Genomic DNA, 24,048 nt, shown 5'->3' with positions numbered 1-24,048 from the left:
GTGCTTCCGTGATGCCATACTGCCTCTTATATATGCCCATCTGGCAATAGAAGTGGCAGCTAGGTGGTGCAGTGGTTAGAGCACCAGCTTTGGAGTCAGGAGGACTTGAGTTCCATATTGATTTGAGACATTTGACACTTTCTTGCTGTGTGACCTTGGCAAGTCACTTAACCCCATTATCTCATATCAAGGGCCATATCCCAGTGGACCTGATCTATATTTGGCCACTGGATCCATATGGCTCTGGAGGATAAAGTGAATCTGGTGACTCTGCACCCCTTGATTCAAATCCAGTTTACCTTCTTGCCATGGCCAATGCCATGTTCTTCCAAAAACTAAGGACAAACATTAGCTTCAGCAGCAGTAAGCAATAAAAGAGAGTTCTCCAGCAACATTGTACAGTTACTCATTCAATCAACAAGCATTTAGTAGGTAGCTAGCTAGGTGGCACAGTGAATAGAGCACTGACCTTGGTGTCAGGAGGATTGTAACTCTAATTCGACCTCAGACACTTGACTCTTACTAGCTGTGTGACCTTGGGCAAGTCACTTAACTCATATCCAAGGCCATCTCCAGGGGTCCTGATTCATATCTGGCCACTGTATCCAAATGGCTCTGGAGGAGAAAGTGAAGCTGGTGAAACACAGCGCCCCTCTCTCTCAAATCCAATCATTGTGCTCCCTGATGTGGTGATTTTCTTCGAAAATGAAGGCCAAACATTATTATTATTAGGCGCTTAAATTGTGTTGGGCCTCTCATCTTGCAATTCTGCGCCTTACACCTTGCATCTAAGCCTGTTCTGGACCTGGGACTGAAATTCTGCCTTTCCTTCCTCAGTTCCAGACCCTGAAGTTCCTGATCCCCAGTTCGGGTGGCTGAGTAGATACCGGAGCGCAGGTCTGGAGGAAGAACTGACCAAAGAGCTGCCGCAGCCTCAGAAACCTGTGCTTGCAGTCCCAGGTAGGTCCTCCGGGCGAGCGGGGATTGGCGGACACTGCGACATCCTCCTCCCGGCAGGAGACCCCTGGCGATTGGAGGATGTCTTTAACGAGAGGGCCGACTCTCCGGGTTGAGATTTTGGGTTTGGCGAAAGCTGCGTGACGTCTGGAAAGGGGGCGGGACCCGCGGTGGACTCCTGAAGAGTGAGGAAGCTGAGGGAGGAAGCTAGTGGTAGCGGCTGGGCGATGACATGTCTGGCTCTCGGGGGCGGAACGCTGCAGGTCGGTTTGGGGCCCGGACCAGAGGGACCGCGGGGGCCTTAGTGGGCCGAGGAAGATTTTCCCACCTGTCTGCCTCCCTTCCCCTTTTCTGTTTCAGATTTGATTATTCCAGAGGGTCAATGTGCAACAAGGACGGATTATTCGGGAGGGTCCATGTTCAAGCAGGGAAGTTTATTAGGGAGGTCAGTGTGCAAGAAGGGAGGGTTATTCGAGAGGGTCGCTACGGAAGAAGGGTGGATAATGGGAAAGAGGTGTCTATGTGGAAGAGGGGAATTCTTCGGGAGAGTCTAAAAATTCTGTAGAATGTCAACCGTCCTGAGGGAAGGGATTGTTTCATTTTTGTGGCTGTGGCTCTAGTGGCTGTCACAGCGCCTGGCAAATAGTGGGTGTTTAATGAATGTTTATTGAAGTGGAGGATCAGTATGAGGGAGGAAAACCAGGATTGCGTGGTAACGATGGGAGATGAATCAATTAGGTCACAGAGGAAGATTCATCGACTCAATCTGTGAGCAAAGGGAGGCGGAAGATTAATCATCATGATTAGCTACATTGTTTCTGTAGAGGGAGGGTCCCTGGTGTGTATAATAGGGAGGGAGGGCAGTCTACGGGAGAGAGGCGAGAGCAACCGGACTGGAATAGAGATTTGTGTTGACTTCCCATTCTGCCATGAAGTCCCTGGGAATTTTTTTTGCAAGTTATTTTATTTTCTTATGTCTAACTTTACTCATCCATAAAATGACAGGGTTCAATTAGGTTGAGTTCTAAATTTGAGGTACCAGAAATTGAAAAAATTTTATAACAATTTCAATAGAACTTGTTTCCTTCATAATCTCATATGTTCTGTTTTTTTCTTTCAAACACCTGAGCTAGGTAATAGCTAAGAACTAGAAGGGAGCTAACATCCTGAGAGTCTGTATGAATCAGTAATTAACACTAAACTTGGACTTTTTTGCAGATACCAGGGAATGTGTAGACTTCTGGGAATCAGAGTCTCTTCTCCTGGAGCCTGGGTAGAAACAAGATTAGGTGAAAAGAATCTTGTTTGGGTAGTCAGGTGATGTGACCAGTGGCACTTCTTACAAGTTGTCTGACCTGGGTAAATCAGCTCTGCTCTCTGGGTCACAGTTTCTTTCTTCGGGTTTATCATCTCTAAGATCTATTCCAGGATTGACCTATTTTATATCATCCTTTTCCCTACACAGTGCCTCAGAATGTTTGAAATGTCAGAATTAAAGTTAATCTAGTCCAAAGCTCCCCATTTATGGATGGATGACTGACTGATCTCAGAGAAATGAAATTACTTGCTCAAGGTCAGACTAGGCAGTTCATTGTGGCCCTCTTAAGTGTGCATTGAGTGTTTGAGGAGTTGGTTGTTAGCACTGAACTCCAAGATGAGCTTGCAGGATGAAAATAATCAGCTTTCTCCACCTAGTCCCTGGTGGCCATTTGTATGTAGTCCCAGGGGCCAGCTGTTTGGTTGTGCTTAGCTAAATGTAGGCCTATAATGTAGGTCAGCCGATGCTTTGGTAAGGAACAGTGCTGACCTCTCTGGGTCCAGTTCCAAGCCATTTCTGGAAGGGACTAGAGGGCTAGGACCATTCCTTTTGATGTGGTAATTGAATGCCCAGTTTATCAAGTAGAATTTGGGTACAATAACAAGATAGCGAGCTGCCTCTTTTTCTCAGTCATTGGCAGGAATTGAAGACTATGTCAGAGAGTTTTGTCAAGGCCATGAGAACTGGGAGGGACCTGCTTTCACATGAGTTTCAAGAGAGTATAGTGCTTTTCTTTCATTGCAGCGGCCCTATAAGTAGCAGTTCAGGTGCTTGATAGGGATGTTTGTGTCTTTTCTAGACTTACATTTGATCTTGCTACTTTTTTTCATTTCTTCAATACTGTGCTCTCTTCTGTGGTGCTTTACAATTCAAAAAGATGAAAGGAGTATCCTCTGTTGTTCCTCTGAAGGGAGCTGCTCCTGACTGAGTTCTTAGGGACATAACTTTTACATGCTGGTGACTTTTCCAGCTTATTCTGCCTCTATCTTTTCTGTATACTGTTTACATGTTTTTTCTTCCATTAGACCATGATGTCCTTGAAGGAAGGGACTGGCACTTACCTTTTTTAATATCCCAAGAATTTAACAAAATGCATGACAAGTTGGTGCTTAATAAATTGAAGTATTAATTTTTGTTGTCATTAGTAATAATACTAAAATAATAATTGAAGTACATCTTTCTCTTCTCATATCAATGTGTTGCTGTTGCCTAGTTTCCTTCTCTCTTCTGGTACAGCCCTTTGAAATCTACTTAGTCCAAATTTCAACTCAATTAACCACTCCATTAGGAGATACATTTGGACATCTTGATGATCTGTTTTCATCTCCAAAAACTATAGCTATTTGGTTGTTAAGTATTTTGCTTTTTTTGTAGCTTTTTTTAAAATAAAAAAATGCTCCTTTGAGGATTGTTGTTGGACTGTATGGGATAGTGTTATTGAATGTTTTCAAGTATCAGGATATGATGTCCCCTCTTTTAGCGTTAGACATGTAGCATTCCCCAAACTGACTGACCTCATCTCAGGGAGTAGGTTGAGGACAAAAACCAAGTAGGAGTAACTTTGTTAAAGATTAAGACCATTCAGGGATGAAGTAATGAAGGCTCAGGAAAAGCAGGGACTCCTGGACTTGGGCCCTACTATCTGTTCATTACAAAAAAAAAACCCATATCCAGTCACTTCCTGATAGCCAAGGGCACTAACCAAGACCAAAGTCTCCGAGGAAATGGAAGGATGATTGAAAGAAAAGAGAAACCATATGTAGTGGTTCTCTAGCATAAAAGAATAAACAAATCTTGTCCTATGGAGAGGGGCTAAGAAAAAAGGAATGTTGGAATCCTAGAAGGCTAAAGTTAGAAGGGACTTTAGAGCTCTTCTAGTCTATCATTTTACAGATGTTGAACCACTTAAAGAGAAATAACCTAAAGGTTTGTAGCTTACAAAATCTGAGATTGGAAAGGACTTTTGCCAATCATCCAGCTCAGCCTATAAACCAAAGGAATCTTCCTATACCATACCAACAGATGGTCATCCAGCTTTTCCTTCCACACTTCTGAAAAAGTACATCTTGGATGACCTTTTGAGGTGATTACATTTCTGGATGATTAGTTACTAGGAAATATCATCTGGCATTGAACCAAATTTGCCTCTTTGAAGCTTCTACCCTTTCCCCTCCTAGTTCTGCCCTCTGGAGTCAAAAAGAACCACGCTAGTCATTTCTCCATATGGCAGCCTTTTATTTTAAAAATGCTCATTAGAGAAATGATTGATGTATGTCTAGAAAGGCCAACCTGGTCTCATCAAGAACAGGTTGTGCCAAGCTAACCTTGTTTCTTTTTTTTTTTTTGATATTACTAGATTAGTAAATGAAGGGGATACTGTGACTATATATTAGCTGATTTTAAGAAGGCTTTGGATCAAGTATCTAACACTGTTCTTGTGGAGAAAGTGGAGAGGTATGGATTGCCAGGGTTTCTTAACATCTTTTATGTCATCAGACACTATTGGCAGCTGGGAAAAGCTTCTCTTCTCAAGATTTATTTTTAATACACAAAATATGAAGACTGGTAAAGGAAATTAAACATATTGGAATACTTTTAAAGTATTTTTTTTAAAGTTCATAGACCAGAGGTTAAGGACTTCTAGATCAACAATTAAATACATTCAGAGTTGGTTGTGTGTCTGAACTCAAGAGCAGTTATTAAATGTTCAATGTAGGGTATTTCTAGTAGAGTACTTTAGTGATTTCTGCTTGGTTCTGTGCTGTTTGACATTTCATCAGTGACTTGAATAATGTAATGCCTAGCATTTATATGATGCTTTTGGACTTGCAAAGTGCTTTACAAACATTATTTTATTTGATCCTTACATCAGCCCTGTGAGAAAAGGGGCTATTATTATTCCTGTTTTACAGATGAGGAAACTGAGGTAGACAGAGATTAAGTGACTTGACCAGGGTCACACAGCTAGTGTCTAAGACTGTGTTTGAAATCAGAGCTTCTGACTCCAAGATCAGGACTTTCTTCAATGGGTTGGCTAGCAGCAATTTGAATAGTACCATGGATAGATGGTATGCTCATTAAATTTTTAGATGACTCAAGACTGGGAGAGATAGCTATTACAATGGATAAGAGCCAGGATCAAAAAGGAATCTTGCTAAACCAGAGCATTAGGCTGAATCTAATAAGATGAAATTCAGTAGGGATAAATTTGAAGTCTTAACTTTGGATACAAAAAAATCAACTTTACCATTATAAGTTGAGAATAGAATGGTTAGACAAATATTCTGAAAACTATATGAAGGTTTTATTGGTCTTCATGTCAAATATTGGGCAGCTGAGTCTCATAGTGGGAAAAACACCAGCTCCGGAGACAGGAGGACAGAAGTTTGAAGTATGAACTTGAGCAATTTAACCCTAATTATCTGGCACTGGGGTCATCTTCAGTCATCCCGATCCATTTCTGGTCACTGGAGCCAGATGACTTTGTTTTTTGTTTGTTTGTTTTTTAGGATTTTGCAAGGCAAATGGGGTTAAGTGGCTTGCCCAAGGCCACACAGCTAGGTAATTATTAAGTGTCTGAGGTCGGATTTGAACTCAGGTCCTCCTGACTCCAGGGCCGGTGCTCTATCCACTGCACCACCTAGCCGCCTCCTCCAGATGACTTTGAAAGGGAATGTGAGGCTGGTGACTTAGCACATCATCCTCACCCAAATCCAGTTCAAGTGTTTGTCATAGTATCGCCTCCCTGATGTCAAGATCTTCTTCAAAATAAAGGACAAACATGATGCCAAATATGAGTAAGCAGTGTGATATACCAGACAAAAAGCCTCAGTCTTCACTCAGTTGTAGAGTACATGAAGATTGGCATTGTTCCTAGGAATATGGAGTTGGTGGTGCCACTGTACTCTGCCCTCATTGGACCTTGTTCAGTTCTGGCCATCATGGTGGAGGTTTTGTTTTCTTTTTATCTAATATGGAAAGCAAATCTGCCTCTGCTCCTGTTTCTCTTGTCAGAAAAATCAAAATTGGGTTTTATTTTCTTTTTCCAGCAAATCTCTTTAGAGTTCAACAGTTCCCTGATTAACCCAGATGTTTCTTCAAAGGGACTATCCCTTTTCCTTGCTTCTGCTTTAGATATATGAGCTCAGCCATACTAGGCAGAAGGCAGAACTGAAAGGAAAATTGTAAATCATTCACTCATAGCACAGACCAGAATATTAAGACATTTGCATCCATTCTTCATTCTTTTGAATTTGTGTCAAAATGGGAAATGAGCATCTGTTTGGATGCCAAACTCTTCCAAAGGTCCTGCATTCATTTCCAAGTTTCTTTGGCTTCTTCAGCCTGAAAGCCTTATATTTGAATGAACTACTAGACTGGCCAAGTCATCTACTGCTTTTCTGGCAGATGGCTTTCTTTTATTATGCTTCCATTTGTTGTGTGTGGGTTTCTCCTTTCTTCCTTAAAATGAATGTGACTTAATTTAGAAGAAATTTCTCCTTCATTACTTGTTATTTGGCTAGAGATGTTTTTATCTCAGTATTCTTTCCCAGAGTGGTCAGAGGGGGAAGAGATTTTCTTAGCTTACTTGCAGAGGCTCATGCATCCAATGCCATTGCAGGATACATGAGCAGTAAGGTGTTGCAGTGGATAGAATACTGGCCTTGGATTCAGGAGGTCAGGAGTTCAAATTCAGCCTCAGTCACTTGACTCTAACTAGCTGTGTGACCTTGGACAAGTCACTTAACCCTGATTGCTTCACCATCCAGGGCCATCTCAGTCATCCGGATCCGTTCTGACCACTGAATCCAGATGACTCTGGAAGAGAAAGTGAGACTGGTGACTTAGCACCCCCCCAATCCAATTCATTTGCTTGTCATGGCATCACCTCCCTGATATAGTGGTGTTTTTCAAAAATGAAGGACAAACATTATTATTGTAATACATGAGATAGATACAACGCACATAGATGTGTTCAGTGAGCACTGTTTGAGTGATTAAAGAGTTACTCCCCCCCCCCAAATATGTGTGAAATCATTCTGTCCCAGGGTCCTGCAGAACCCTTAGCCAGATCTCTTATGAAATTCTGAGCTGTGTGCTAGAAGGAAATAGCTGCCCCCAAATCCCTTTGGTACCAGGCTTTAGGTAACTTAATAAGGTGGTGAGAGCAAAAACTATCCTTGTCTTTTCAGAACTGTTCTAAAATTCTTTGGTTAGTGGAAAGTGGGCAGGGTTGCAATTTAAATGTAGATTGAATTGTGTTATATGTTTGTTTTTTTCCTCTCTCTGGTGAACCAGCAAAGTATTATGACTTGACTAGCCCTTGAAAGGAAATGAGTACTATTTATATTACAAGATCCCAACAAAGCATAAAACAGATAACCATAGTAGACTGCCCCGAGAGATTGCTGGAATAATAACTCCTGGGCCTCTTAAAAAAATTGCAACCAAGTTCTGGGATTTTACTCTGTTGGGATTAATAAACAAAGTTTCTTTTGTGAACAGACCCATTTGATGTGAAAGGAATGGTAAAAAATGAATTGGTTTCCATTTAGCCTAGATGCAGTGACACCCCAATTACCTCTACCTTGTTCAGTTGGGCTGGAGGCTATACTGACTTCTAAGCAAATTAGATCATTTTTAGGTCACCTTTCTGTTCTTACACAAAGGGTTCTTGTGTATTCACTTTCTTCCTCTTCCCCACCTGCTGTTTTCCTTCTGTGCTCTTTGTAACTTTAGAGCAACAAACTTTCTCTCTCAGGACTTTCTCTTTAAAAAGTTTGCTTTTGAATTCTTTGAGGGACAGTTTAGAGAACAAGGCAAATAAACCATAAATATTCAGTTAGAAATGAAACTTTGAAAAGAAGAGTCCTTAGGGACAGCTCAGAGTGAAGAATAAATATTTGCCAGAGGAAAGATGTCATTATGTTGATAAACAGAAAAAATAGGTGACTTGTACATATTTCTTTCTTGAATCATACTACAGCAATAGTCTTTATGTACAATGTAATAATCTATATTATCTGAAGTTAGTAAATAAGTGTGAATGTGAAGTTTATTTCTGGAAGTGCTAATAATTTCAGTATTGGAACAAAGTTGTGTTTTTTTAGTGCTCCCTTAGCCAATTATTTCTCCAAGATTGATTTTTCCTTTTGCTTTAGAAGTTTTATCTTTGGAGAAGAGGAAAAGGTCAAAACCTAAAATGGCAAATGTTAATGATGTGTGACTATTGCAAAAAGGAGTAGGATGAGGAAGAGTTGAAAGTGTGAAATTTTAACAAATCTGATTCTCTCTTGATGCAGCATTGGGCAGTCTCTTAACTATCTTCCCTTCCTTCTATAATATGGAAATAGAATTATGTACCTCCTGCAACTGTGGGGTTCTGATTATGTCATTCAATGTGTTAATTGTCCCTTTTAGCTCCTGTGAGACACATGCTCCAATGAGCATGCCATCTATGCATCTATCCAAAGGAGAGCATGATTATAGATTGCAAATCTTAATATGTAGACACTTTGTTCCCCCTGTAAGGTAGAATTCTTACCTAAAGCAGAGGGTAAGTTAGGGCCCCAGCTGCTCAGTCCTGAGGTCACTGCCTTCTTCCTCATTAGGCAGGACAAACCCTCACTTCTCCTTGGTCTTCTTTTATCCACTTCTCTTTTGGCCCTGTGGGTGTGACATTAAGGCCCTGGGAGGGGAATATTGGATAGTCATTTTTTTTTAGGTTTTTACAAGGCAAATGGGGTTAAGTGGCTTGCCCAAGGCCACACAGCTAGGCAATTATTAAGTGTCTGAGACTGGATTTGAACCCAGGTACTCCTGACTCCAGGTCTGGTGCTTTATCCACTGTGCCACCTAGCTGCCCCAGATAGTCATCTCTTACTGTTTCTCTATTACATTACAATTTCTATGTCTTTTCTTGGAAGACTTTTTTTTCTTAAAATTTTTTGTTGATAACTTTTATTTTTATACCATCTTCATTTGCAAATATATCCTTCTTCCTTAAACCCCTAGGTCTCATTCCTTGTAACAAATGATTAAAAAGAGAGGGGGGGGGGCTGGAAGACAATTTAGCATAACTAGCTGGCCCATCAATTAAATCTGATATTAAATGCAATGTTTCATGTCCATCTCTAGTCATGCTAATCTATATCTTGCTGTTGGACCCAGATGGCTCCAGAGGAGAAAGAAAGACTGGTGACTTTGCACACTCTCTCTTACTTAATACAATTCCCTTCCAATCAAGACATCACCTTCCTGATGTCATTGGTTCTCTTCAAGAACAAAGGATAAACAACAACCACAACCATGCCCACCTCTTTAGAGAAAATAGGGAGCTGTATCTTCTCTTTCGAGGTCAAGTTTGATCATTACAATTGCAGAATTTTTATTTTTTTTGAGATTGTTGTAGTTTCCCTTTACATTGTTGTAGTCAATGCATACATTATTTTCCTGAGTTCTACTTGGTTAACTTTGAATCACTTTTATTCATGTTGGAAGGTTTCTTGCTTGATGACTCATTAGAACTGTTGCTTAGAGTAAAAGTATCCTGTTTGAGTTGTGCATTAACAGATGTTAACCCAAAGAGATAACCTGCAGCGTGTGATTAGTGATGGGAAGGGTTGTTCAGAAACCTGAACTGCTTCCTGTTTTAGAAACTGGGTGTTCAACAAACTGCTATCTGGTGTCTGAAAGAGAGGCAAAGCTGGTTTGGGATGGCATTCTGCTCTGACTTGGGATAAAATCAAATTCTTCCTTGAAGGCAATTGTTGAATATTAATGAATGCTTATTATTTCTAGGTCCTGGCACAGTGCCTTGCTCATAAAAAGGACTTAATAAACCTATTGAATGACTGAATTAGCATTCTATCTTATCTTATTGGTGATGACAGTTATTTCATAGTGACTGAGCAGCCATAATCTGTTAACTACCCCATGAAAAATACTCAGAATTTTGCTAGTGTATCATGCTGTCATAAACTGTTGAGTCTCATAGGGGGCTCCTCTATGCATGCAGTCTGTATAAGTATAGCTTTTATAAAGTGCTTGTTTAAAAATATTGTAGGACACTATTACAGTTAGTTTGCAGGAAGTGTTACAAATGGGCAAGACAACAGATATTTATTAATCACTTACTACACATCAACTAGATGGCCCAGTGGATTGAGCACTGGTCTTGGAGTCAGGAGAACGGAGTGCCAATCTATCCTCAGACACTTGATACTAGCTATGTGACCTTGGGTAAGTTACTTAACCCTAACTGCCTGGCATCCAGGGCCATCTCCACTAGTTCTGATTCTTATCTGACCACTGGACTCAGATGGCTCTGGAGGGGAAAGTGAGGCTGGTGACTTAGCACAGCCCCCCCCGCCCAAATCCAATTCATATGATTCTCATAGTATCACCTTCCCTGATGTCTTGGTCTTTTTGGAGAATGAAGGACAAACATCATTATATACTAGGAAAGGAAACTAGGTGGCCCAGTGGATTGAGTACTGGACCTAATCAGGAAGACTCATCTTTATGAGTTCAAATTTGACCTTAGACACGTACTTGCCTGATGCAAGTCTTAGTGTCTGCTCATCTATAAAATGAGCTGGAGAAAGAAATGGCAAATCCCTCCAGGGTCTTTGCCAACAAGGTCATGGGGAATTAGACATAACTGAAAAATGACTTAACAACACACATAGCAGATACTATGTGAAACTAAATGCAAGGAAAAAGAAAGCCTGCCCTTGCCCTCAAAGGGTTTGCATTCTAAGAAGGAAAGATAGAACCTAGAAAAAGGAACGATGTGTGTGTGTGTGTGTGTGTGTGTGTGTGTGTGTAGATTAAATGTATCTAGAATAAGTTGGCTGGTTGGGGCATTTCCCTGCAATGGAAACCCCTGGACGAATTTATCTGTAGAAGATAAAAGGGGATGAGGGTGGCATGGTAGAGGAGGGATGTTCCAGGAAGAGGAGGCCCAAGGTACTGGGGGAGGTTCCATGTGAAACTACAGCTAAGGCAGAATATTAAAATTCTGAAAGCCAGATTCACAGTCAGGAAGAGAATGGGAATATTACAAAACTATCATTTGGTAAAGTCAACCCTGCTGAAACTTATATACTCATTTGGATTTCTACCAGCCCTTCAATTTATATCTTAAACTGTTGACTAAATGATGTCAGTGTCATTTAAAATGCTATGGTTTAGTTTGTTGGTAATTTATAAATTATATTATTGGAAAATGTTAACTGAGGCAACATTATAAAGGATTAAGGTATTAGACAAACTTATTTACAATTTTTGCTATCTTTTGTTTTATATTATCTTCATTTTCAAATATATTCAGTCCTCTTCTCCCCTCCACCCCATTGAAGCATCTCTTGTAACAATGATTGGAAAATGGGAAAATATTTTTACCAAAATTAACCAACACTTCACTGAGTTTATTATTCACTAAGATTAACTTAAGCTTTGTTTTTGAAACAATGTTTGCTTCTGGCATGTTTTTACAGATTCTTCAGTGCCAGTAGATAAACTCTAGATGGAAATGATGTGAAAAGTAGTACTATAACACTGACCAGTCTCTCAAAAAACTCAGAAAGGGGAAGTTAGGGAGTTCCTTCACTCATTGCAAGAGAGCTCTCTCTCCCCCTTCCTCTCTCTCTCTCTCTCTCTCTCTCTCTCTCTCTCTCTCTCTCTCTCTCTCACACACACACACACACACACACACACACACAAAGTCTGTCTGATGAGATTATGATGGTCCAAACAGGAAGTGTCAAACTTCTGAGTGTAGGGGGAGCCAAAAAAAAGGAAATTTTTATATTGGAAAATATTTAACAAAATAAATAAAACTGCAGCATAATTTTATTTTGTGATTTTCTTTTTTTAAAGTATTTTTATTTATTTGTTTTCTTAAAAATTGTATTTATTTATTTATTAAAGGCAATGGGGTTAAGTGACTTGCCCAAGATCACACAGATATGTAATTATTAAGTATCTGAGGCTGGATTTCAACTCAGGTCTCCTGACTCCAGGGCCCATGCTCTATCTATTGTGCCACTTAGCTGCCCCTATTTTGGGGGGATTTTTCTAAGATTTTTCTAAAACAAAATGTGACCCACAAGGGACACAATTGGCCAAGATTTTTTTCTTGACTGAACATTTCAAGGGAAGAAAATTAAATACATAGAATGAACTCATTACTTAAAATTCTTGCCTTTCAGAAGTTTACACTCTAGTTGTTTAGAGAATACACTCATCAGTGGATGTTTAAATAACACTAGAAGACAAAATTAAGTGTCAAGTAATGGAAATGGACAAACTTTATTCTAGTTCTGAGTAGTATTTCCTTTTGATTTAGAGAAGAGAAACTAGGAAATGAGCCTAATCTTGATAGATGGGTAGAATTTGTATTAAAAAAAGGGAGGAATAGAACTAGGAATTCCAGTCATAGGATACTTCTTTTTTTAATTATTTATTTAAGGTAATCAGTTAAGATTGACTTATCCAAAGTAACACAGCTAGGCAATTATTAAGTGTCTGAGATCACATTTGAACTCAAGTCTTCCTGACTCCAGGACCTGTGCTCTACCCACTGTACCACCTAGCTGCTCCATAGGATACTTCTTAATTAAAGGAAAGATTAGAGAGTTTGGTAAAAGAAAAACTTGGTAAAATAAATTAGAAATGGATGCCTGAATGCTATGCCAGGCCACCATAGACCCTCAGAGTTAGAAGGAATGTTAGAGATGATTGCATTCTCATTTTATTAGAGTCAAGAAGATTTTTCATGCTTTGAATAAAGTGGGAAATGGTTAAACATTTTTGAAAAAGAAGACATGGGTTTTTAGGGGAGGTTTGGGGAAGAGATGAAAGGAATTTATATAAAAATATATATATATATATATATATATATATGTATGTATGTATGTATATATGTATATGTCACTTTTCAGCATCTCCCCTCACTTTTCTCATTCTACCTATCATATAAAAAAACCTACAAGGAGATCATGACGAATAGTGTTTGTAATCTGTTACACCTAAAGTCAGTCTTCCATTCTTCTGCTGAAATCCAGGAAGTATGTTTTATCATCTGTCCTCTGGAATGATGATTGGTCATTGATTAAATTCTGAGCTCAGATGCCACCTTGCATTGTTTTCATTTACGTCATCTTAGTCATTTTGTATAATTTTTATTTCTGCTTTCATAATTTTTTATATCCCTCATTTGCTTATGAATTTTTCCTCAAGTACAATTGTGAAATATATCTATCATTCTTTAATTTTTTTAATGGTATGGCTTGAAAGTGATATTTTAAGGAGATCAATCTAGCAAAAGTATGTTCAGTGTGGGAGAAAGATTGAAGGCAAGAAGATAATTTGGGAAGAAAAGACGGGGGAAGCAGTTTTAAGTGCCAACAATGTGCCAGGATTATACTGAGTACCTTACAAGTTTTATCTTCTTTGATCTCACAACAATCTTGTGAGGTAGGTGTTATTATTATTATCCCCATTTTATCGTTGAAGACATTGCCCAGGGTCCTAGGACTGATACATATCTGAGATGAGATTTGAATTCAGGCATTTCTAACTCTGGGCAGAATGCTCGATTTAGGAGCGGCTAGGCACAGTGGATAGAGCACCGGTCCTGGAGTCAGGAGTACCTGGGTTCAAATCTGGTCTCAGACACTTAATAATTACCTAGCTGTGTGGCCTTGGGCAAGCCACTTAACTCCATTTGACTTGCAAAAAACCTAAAAAAAAAAAGAATGCTCGATTTACCACACTACTTAGTAATGCATGTGATGGCTATTTTATGAACTAAAGTAGCTGAGAAATTGACCTGACTCTTGCAAATCCTTTCCTGAGAGTAGAAAGAGAAGCAAGAAAATTCATAATTAGGAGCAAAAACAGAAGGAAGGGACAGGAGAGGCGTTATCATAGAGAGAGAAAGAATCAGGATAAGTTGAAGGGGGTCAAACCTTTACCTGTTGTCCATCCCAATGTGGGCAAACCTGCAGAAATGTCACAGCTAGACCTCAAAGGAGGTGACTTGCCTAGCCTAAGACAGAAGACATATTGAAGACTGCCCTTGGGGAGAAGATGTATGTCAGTTATGCATGTGAAACTGGTTTAGCTGCCTTGCTCATAAAATATATGCAATGTATAATATCTGTAAGGGTGAATACCTCAGGCATCTTTCATAACAACTGGTCAGTGAGGTAGGATCTACCCTTCTGACCTGGTATGTCTGGAATATGCAGAAACCATCTCAGATGGGAAATAATTCCAATATGGAATGGAAAAAAGGTAATTAGTGAAATGCCCCAGAGATTGCATTCAGGATAATCTCTGATGATAAGACCCATAGGACTTTGACTGGCATTGTATTTGGTGAAAAGGCATGTGTTAGCCAGCCATTGTGGCAAGTTCTGGAAAGGTTATGTCCCAAGAAGATCAAAAGGGAATTTTTTAAGACTTGGTGGAGGGTGGTTAGGTGGCACAGTGGATAAAGCACCGGCCCTGGAGTCAGGAGTACCTGGGTTCAAATTCTGTCTCAGACACTTAATAACTACCTAGCTGTGTGGCCTTGGGCAAGCCACTTAACCCCATTCGCCTTGCAAAAACCTAAAAAAAAAAGACTTGGTGGAGTTCATTCCAAAGTATAGGGGAAATATTATTTGATGAAGGAAGAAACCAACATTCACAGATAGCTTGACAAGATCCAAATGAAGTGCTAAGATCTAGTTTTTAAAACAGAAGTGTTCTGTACTCCTTATAGCAAGCTTTCCTTGAGTGAGGAAAGCATTGGTCAGCAAACTGACAGAACTTTCCCTTCCCCAGTAGAGTTCTCTTCTATTTGACCCTTCCTAGTGCATGTTTCAGGGAAGAAATATAGTATTCTAGGAGTTCTACAGATTTGCACTGTCTAACTCAAATAGGAATAGGGGTCACTAGACTGTACATAAAGGAAATGTGAGGACTGCCTAATGACTTAGAAAACCACAGAGTAACATTGTCAATGTTCTATGATATTTTTATTTTATTTCTCTTGTTCAGTATTTCCCAATTCTATTTTAATTTGCTCCCCACCTTACTTGGAAGTGTTGCTGGCTGTTTCAGGCAGAATGATACCCTGTGTTTGATATGAGATATAGTTAGAATCAGGGCGGGATGGGGAAGAAAAGGAAAGACAGAGCATAATGGAGAGCAGACTTTCTACCCATGAGTGTTCCTGGTTCCCTAGTTTAAAGAAATGGGATATTTAGGTTGGTCTGAAAACTGGCCCTCTGGTAGAACTGAGTCACTGCTTAGGGGAAAGGCAAATGATTACTCCCCAAGCATTTCTTCATTGTCAGCTATATGCTGGGTACTGTAGAAACAGCAAAAAAAGGAAAACCTGTCTTCAAGGAATTTACATTCCATTGGAGAAGACAATATATATGTATAAATATGTAAATTTATGCATATCTATATATGTGTAAATATGATTATGTTTGTCCTTCATTCTCAAAGAAGACCATGTCATGAGGAGAGGTGATACCATGACAAGCTCATGAATTAGATTTGAGTGAAGGAGTGCTGTGCTAAGTCACCAGCCTTACTCCTCCAGAGCCATCTGGGCCCAGTGGCCCAGATGAAACAGGATGACTAGAGATGCCTTGGATATGAGACAATCAGGATTAAGTGACTTGCCCAAGATCACACAACTATCTAATGTCAAGTATCTGAGACCAGATTTGAATTCCTGTTCTCTTGTCTCCAAAGCCACTGTTCTATCCACTGTGCCACTTAGCTGCCCACCGTATCTGTTTTATATGTGTGTGTGTATATATAAACATATATATATATATATATATATATGTATGTATATATATGTTTAAATCCAGCCTCAGACACTTTCTTAACCTTGTTTGCCTTAGTTTCCTCATCTATAAAATGAGCTAAAGAAGAAAATGACAAACCATTTAAATAGCTTTGCTAAAAAAAAAATTAGCCCAAATGGGGTCACAAAAATAACTGAAATAACTAAACAATAATAAAATATATACATATATCATAAAAAGTAATTTTGGTGGATGAGGCAGCATCAGTTGGAAGATTAAACAAGGTTTTATGTTGGAGGTGACAACTGAACCAAACTCTGAAGGCAACTGAAGATGCTAAGAGATTGAGGTGAGGTGAGATATTCCATGTGAACATAGACTTGTAATTGAATGTCAGTTATGATGAACACCACAAAAATAAGTTTAGCTGAATTTTTGTATATTAAAGAGATATTGTATGATAAGCCAGGAAAAGTAGAGAGTGAAGCCAGGTTGAAAAGTTTTTTTGTTTTTGATTTTTTAGTTTTTATAAGACAATGGGGTTAAGTGGCTTGCCCAAGGCCACACAGCTAGGTAATTATTAAGTGTCTGAGGTCGGATTTGAACTCAGGTACTCCTGACTCCAGGGCTGGTGCTCTAGCCACTGCGCCTCCTAGCCGCCCCGAAAAGTGTTTTTAATGCCAAAAAGAAGTTTGCATATGATACTAGGTACTAACTAAGGGTCCTGGGAAGCCACTGGAGTTTGTTTGTTTGTTTGTTTGTTTGTTTGTTTGAGTGGCTAGTGTGGCTAGTCACATACCTATAATTTAAGAATATGACCTAGAAGTTAATAAGACTTCTGTTTTAGTCCCTAATCTTCTACTCACTTTCTTTGTTACTTTTTTTTTTTACAAGGCAATGGGGTTAAGTGGCTTGCCCAAGGCCACACAGCTAGGTAATCATTAAGTGTCTGAGACCTGATTTGAACCCAGGTACTCCTGACTCCAAGGCTGGTGCTTTATCCACTACGCCACCTAGCTGCCCCTCTTTGTTACTTTAATGTCATAGATTTAGAACTGAAAGGACCTTAGAAATCTTTTAACCTAACCTCTTTTTTTTTTTTTATAGCTGAGGAAACAGGCACAGAGAGGCTAAATGACTTGCTTAAAGCCACATAAAAGATCTTAAAGGGCATACCCAGGTTCTAGAATTCCAAGCCTATCACTCCTTCCACTCTACCATGCTACCATTGGCAATGGATAAATTATTTCCCTCCTTTGAGACTTAGTAATAGTAAATAACTAACATAGTTTTTTAGTAAATGACCTGAAAGACAATTTCAAGATAAGCATCCTGTGATTCAAGGGAGGCAGTGAGTTCAGGGACACAAATTTCATTTGAAGATGGAAGAAAAGGATCAGGCAGGAAGAATGGGCATTTGCAAATATCCATAGCCATGTTTCCCTTCCCTGTCTGTTTTATACTCTCTAAGATGAGAGCAAGGTATCTTGTTGATTCATAGGCCACATAAGGCATTTTCACTGGGATTGAATGATCTGTTTCAGAAGAAGGAATTTATGGGGCAAACATGACTGAAAATGTATTTTTAGTCATTCTCTTCAGATCAGAATTTTTCTGTGGTGTTTCATTCCTCCAGTAATACTAGCATAATTTGAGAAATGGAGCAAAGAGAGTCTGTAACCTCTTCATGTTCTCTCTTGACAAGGGATTAATCTTTCTGGAAGCAAAGATGCTATTCATAGAAAAAGAAATTGTTTTTTCTTCTCATTTTAATCATGTAGTGTAAACTTGCCCCAAAATATTTCTTGGTATAATATGACTATTGGGAATTCTTAGATTTTTTTTGGTAAGAGCAAAAAGAAGGGTGTGCCCTCTGACAGCTTATTCCAGTTTCATTTCTTTGACCTTTGTAAAATAAGGCAAATAGATCAAAAAATAGTGTTCAGGACTTGACCAATAGTGAGAATTTATTTTGCTTGACTATGCACATTTGTTATGAGATTTTTCTATTTTCTATGGGGTGGGTAGTGAGAGGGGTAAGGGTAACAAAGACATAGTGTTTCTCCCCATTGAGAAGGAAACAGAAATCAGATCAGAAAAAAATCACAGACAAGTGAGATATTTTTGAAAATGACATGTAGAGTTTATTATTTACTGTATTCAAAACAAAAAGGAAATATTACATAGTAAGACATTCTCCATTTCATGGAGTTTTCTCCTTTTATGCTATACTGTGTGTGTGTGTGTGTGTGTGTGTGTGTGTGTATTACATTTTATATATATATATAATATATATATATACATATATTTTATTTGTTGTTAAGTTCATAATTTTAACATCTGAGTGGGGGTGAGAGAGAAGGAAGAAAATGCCCAAGCACTCTCTTCTGAATCTAATAGTCAGGGATTTCCCTTGTGGGGGAAAAGGCAAGTTGTGGGACCCTGGGCTTTCCTTGGGGTGAGAAAATAACAATTCTTCCTATTTGTATGACATTTTACAGTTTCCTAAATTTTAACTGCTTCACTTGACCCCATTAGCAATTTGTTACTTTATCAGAGCAGATATAGTCTCCATTTTGCAGATAGGGAAATTAGTCTCAAGGAAGCTGTGACCTCAGTTCAAGGTCATACAGTAAATGACAGAGGCAGAATTAGAATCCATGTCTTGACTACCAATCCTTTCCATTCTATGACACTGTGCCAGAGAGGGAGGGAGGGAGGGAGGGAGAGAGAGAGAGAGAGAGAGAGAGAGAGAGAGAGAGAGAGAGAGAGAGAGAGAGAGAGAGAGAGAGAGAGAGAGAGAGAAAAGGGAGTAAAACTAACAGTTGAAAATAATTTCTTCCTTCCCTTTGCTTTTGCTGTTTTCATTCTGCTTACCATGTTTTTAAACTCTCTGCAGTAACTCAGATTTAGTAGATTTATTCATCCTTCAAGATCATCTCTAATATCACCTTTATTTAGATATTTTTCCCCTTGATCCCAGCAATCAATAAACATTTATTAGGCACCATTATGTGCCAGAAGCAATGGAGATAAAAAAGAGGCAAAAGACAATCCCTGCACTCAAGGGCTTCCAGATTAATAGAGGAGACGATAGCTGGGAACAACTATTGATCCCTTCTCTTCTGAATCCTTATAGTACTTTTTGCATGCAGTTTCCTCTTTTCCCTTCTCTGCTTTCCCCATTTCCCAATAAACTTCTTGAGAACAAGAGCTGGAAATTATGTCTTGTCTTTATATCTTTAAGTGTCTAGCATTATGCTTTGGTCCATAACAGACTTCATTCGTATTTGTTGAGCTGAATTAAACTTCTACAGGTTAAGAATATCATCCATACCCTTCTATGCATTTTTAGATCAATGTGCATACCATTATAGTTTAAGAATCAATGAGGGTCTGTCTGTGTATGTGTGTATGTATGTGTAGGAAGAAAGCTGTAGTTAGAGAATCACTTATGATAGGTCCGTTAGGTGGCACCATAGTGCACACAGTTCCTGACCTGGAGTCACAAAGACTCATCTTCCTGAGTTCAAATTCATCCTCAGCCATTTATTAGCTGATCTTGGGGCAAGTTACTTAACTCTGTTGCCTCAGTTTCTTCATCTGTAAAATAAACTGGAGAAGGAAATGGCAAGCCATTCCAATATCTTTGCCAAGAAAACTCCAAATGGGTTCACAAAGAAATGAATAACAACAGCAAACAACCTCTAAATGAGTAGATATCTGTATCTGATATTTTCTTCCTCTTCTTGTCCTTTTAGGTTTTCCAGATCCTGAAGAACTGAAGCCAAATGGGAAAGGAGTCCTGGGAGAGCAAAGCTCTTGGGTTTTTGAGAAACCTGAAACTGCATCTACCAAGTAGGACTTCTCTCATTCAGACTTTGTAGTTTCAGAGTAGGGAATTTTAGTGTATATTATAAGCTAGAAGAAATTCAGCAAGACAGGTAAAGGATGGGGCAGCTAGGTGGCATAGTGGATAGAGCACCAGCTCTGGAATCAGGAGGACCTGAATTCAAATCCAATCTCAGACATTTAATAATAATTGCCTAGCTGTGTGACCTTGGGCAAGTCACTTAACCCCATTGCCTTAAATAAAAATAAAATTAAAATAAAAAAGACAGGTAAAGGATATTTAAAAACCCTAAGGAACTTATGCTATGTCTATATTCTGGCCTCAATCTCAAATTCTTCCTCTTCTCCCTCCCCCCCTCCCAGAGTCTACATTATTCTTGTGCTTTCCAAGCAAGTGGGAGAAAAACATAATTTTAGTAATGGTAGCCAAAACCCTTGCAGCCCTAGAGAGTCAGAGATGGGTATTTGGAAATGTGCCCAGAGCTTATCATCCTGGGAAAAGGAAATATTTTTCCTTGTCTTGTTTACTCTGTTGAATAAGACAACACTCTCTGGAAAGAGGCTCCTTCCTGTGATTTTTATGGGGTTTGTGGTAAGAAACAAGGTTGCCCTCTGCCACCTTCTGACCACAAGGAGAATTACTTGCCATGGTAAAGGGGACATCATTGCTCTGCCAAGAGCTTTCTCTCCTTGTCATCCCCTTGGTTCTGATTCCCAAGTACAGAAGCTGTTGAATTGAAATTGATATGTCTCCCCTGAGATATACCAAAATGCAACTATCTGGCTTATTATTTTCTAGGCTGAATAAATCCAAGCCTGAAATTACCAGTGACATGGTACGGTCTTCCACAATAACTGTTTCAGACAAAGCTCACATCTTATCGATGCAGAAGTTTGGCCTCCGAGACACAATTGTGAAATCTCAACTGGTACAGAAGGAAGAGGGTTATACTTACATCAAGAACTTCAGGTAACAGCAAAATACTGACTTAGCTCTGAAGTTTAAGCCAGATGTCTGGCAGCTCACAGATTCTCTTTCCTTTTCACCCTCTGCTGAACCAGCCTTTTCCTTTTTATCTCTTTCTCTCAGTTCTCTTCTTTGACTTACAAACCATCTCTGTCACTTTGGACCCTTGAAAAAAGAATTCAAAATGAAAGCTGTATTAATCCACACTCAAGATTTGGGAATATAAATATAATATATTAGGTCAGTAGAAGATTGAAGGCAGAATAGAAGTATGTGATCTTGGATATAACTTATTTGTGCCTTAATTTTTTTTATCTGTAAAATTCATTTTTGTAGACAAAAAATAAATCCTTGGATCCCTTCCAGCTTAAACTTCCATGCATCTCTTCAGCTAGGATAAAGATACAGAATTTTTCCCTACCCTATCTTAATTCTAGAGTTTTTCCTCTTTTAATTATTTCCTACCTATCCCATATATAGCTTATTTTATATAAATTTGTTTTCATATTGCCTTCCCCATTAGATTGGGACAACTAGGTAGCATAGTGGATAGAGCACTGGCCTTGGAGTCAGGTGGATGGGATTGCGAATCCAGCCTCAGACACTTACCACTTAATAGCTGTGTGACCTTGGGCAAGACACTTAACCCTGATTGCCTCACATCCAGAGCCATTTCTATTCATATCTGCCCACTGGATCCAGATGACTCTGGAGGAGAAAGTGAGGCTGGTGACTTAGCACAGCCCCTCCTTACTCAAATCCAATTCATGTGCTTGTCATGGCTTCACCTACCTCCCTGATGTCATGATCTTCTTCAAGGATGAAGGGCAAACAATAACAAGAAATTCCTTGAGGATAGTGACTATCTTTTTGCCTTTTTTAAACCTAAATGCTTAGTGCAGTGCCCAACAAATAGTAGATACTTGATAAATATTTATCAATTGTTATTTTAAATTATTTTGCATTATGATTATAAATAAATTATTGACTTTTCATGCAACATTTTTATTAATTGTCATTTGAATTCAGTGTGTTCCAAGTGGATCCATGGAATCATAAATTTTTGTTGATATTGAGTCTAAGTCATGTCTGACTCTTCATGATCCCATTTAAGGTTTTCTTACCAAAGATAGTGGAGTGGTTTGACATTTCCTTCTCTAGTTCATTTTATAGGTGAGGTAACTGAGGCAAACAAGTGAAGTGACTTATCCAGGGTCAAGTAGCTAGTAAATATATGAGGTCAAATTTAAACTCAAATCTTCCCAACTCACACTTGCTGCTGTATCCACTGTGACACCTAACTGCCCATTATAAATTTAGGGGATCCTAAAAATTATCTAGTCCAACCTCTTGATTTTTTTATTTTGGAATTTTTTCTTTTTTATTAATATTTTATTTGTTTTCCAAGTATATACAATATTTTCTGCAAGTTTCTGAACCCCACAATTTTCTCCCCACCCTCCCTTCTCTCCCCCATCTCCCACAGAAGGCAGTCCGAAAATCCTTACATTGTTTCCATGCTATACATTGATTGAGGTTGAATGTGTTGGGCTAGAAATCATGTCTTTGAGGGGAAAATAAAATATTAGAGATAGCAAAATTACGTAGTACATAAAACAGTTTCTTTTTAGGTTTTTGCAAGGCAAACGGGGTTAAGTGGCTTGCCCAAGGCCACACAGCTAGGTCATTATTAAGTGTCTGAGACTGGATTTGAACCCAGGTACTCCAGGACCGGTGCTTTATCCACTACGCCACCTACATAAAACAGTTTTTTTTATAAAAAATTGAAGATAGTAGACTTTGGTCTTTGTTTAAACTCCACAGTTCTTTCTCTAGGTACAGATAGTATTCTCCATTGCAGGTGCTCTAAAATTGTCCCTGATTATTGCATTGATGGAATGAGCAGGTCCATTAAGCCAACCTCTTAATTTTAAAGTTGAAGAAAATGAAAGCCAGGGTAGCTGAGAGACTTACTCCAGGTCATGTCAACTTGAATTTCATTGCTTTTTGTACCATATCAACAAATATAAATTAAATCCAGGTCCCTGCCCTCAGAGATTATATTCTAATTTGGGTGATTAGACATCTGCATCAATAAATATGGTATAAATAGGAAAGCGTTTAATTTATAAGTGGAACACAGAATGCTAAGAGATCATATAAAAGAGTGAGACTCTATCTTGGGGAATTTAGAGAAGATTTCATAAAGAAGTCATTATTTGATTAAAATTTTTTTTTATTTTAAACTTATAGTCTTAAGAGATATACATAAGGGTGGCTAGGTGGCGCAGTGGATAGAGCACCGGCCCTGGAGTCAGGAGTACCTGAGTTCAAATCCGGCCTCAGACACTTAATAATTACCTAGCTGTGTGGCCTTAACCCCACTTAACTCCATTGCCTTGCAAAAACCTTACAGAGAGAGAGAGAGAGAGAGAGAGAGAGAGAGAGAGAGAGAGAGATACATAAGCAAAAATGTAATAATACTGTGTAACCTGAACTATTCACACATTTTTTTTCATGTAAAATTGAATTTAACATATTTCTATCTTATCCTAACTATGAAAGAAGAACTAGAGCTAAGGGGAAAAATATGAGAAAGGAAAAAACATAAAAGAAATTTTATAAAATGCACATAAGCTTTGCTTTGCATTCAGAATCTATAGCTTTTTCCTCTGGATATAGATAGTATTTTCCCTAACATTTTACACATTTAAAAAAAATAGATTTGAACAAAGTAATAGCTAGTTTACAGTTTCTTTTCTGAGTCCTTATTTGCATATTTATGCAATTTGTAAATGATAAAGTTTTTAAAAATATACATTATTCATTATTGATAAAACTTCTATATTTTCCATTGTATCTCTCCCCAAACCCTTGTAACAAAAAATAAAAATAGAATAGAAAAAAAACAAAAGAAAAGCAGTTCATCAAAACTAACCAACAAATCAAAAACACCTGACATAAGATTCAGAATCTCATAGTTATCCACCTCTGCAAGATAGCAAAAGAAATGTCTTCTCATTTCAGTCAGCAAGTCTTTATTAATCGTTATTTTGTGGTAAGTATTGGGAATATAAGGGAAGTCAAATGATCCCTTAAATGATCCTGCATTCTAGTGGGGAAGACAGAGAAGG

The 24,048-nt window shown here is 38.7% G+C and overlaps 1 protein-coding gene across 6 annotated transcripts in view; it reads left to right on the top strand.

The window, feature by feature from the left end:
* Nucleotides 1-24,048, top strand: part of INPP5B (inositol polyphosphate-5-phosphatase B) — a 77,442-nt gene that overhangs the window by 16,214 nt on the left and 37,180 nt on the right. For 5 of the 6 annotated variants that reach the window (XR_012474489.1, XM_074217573.1, XM_074217574.1 and 2 more), the window contains 3 exons: nucleotides 838-960; nucleotides 19,857-19,953; nucleotides 20,747-20,917. Coding sequence is in view for 5 of the 6 variants with exons in the window: in XM_074217573.1 (XP_074073674.1) it covers nucleotides 838-960; nucleotides 19,857-19,953; nucleotides 20,747-20,917 (391 nt within the window). In the remaining variant the exon portion in view is untranslated. Of the gene's footprint in view, nucleotides 1-837; nucleotides 961-988; nucleotides 1,221-19,856; nucleotides 19,954-20,746; nucleotides 20,918-24,048 lie in introns of those variants that run through there. The other variant, XM_074217577.1, reaches the window with a different exon arrangement.

This window comes from Macrotis lagotis, chromosome 1 (assembly GCF_037893015.1).
Source record: "Macrotis lagotis isolate mMagLag1 chromosome 1, bilby.v1.9.chrom.fasta, whole genome shotgun sequence".
Taxonomy (NCBI): Eukaryota; Metazoa; Chordata; class Mammalia; order Peramelemorphia; family Peramelidae; genus Macrotis; species Macrotis lagotis.
Note: the sequence above shows the minus strand (reverse complement) of the source record. Positions and strands in the feature narration are given on the sequence as shown.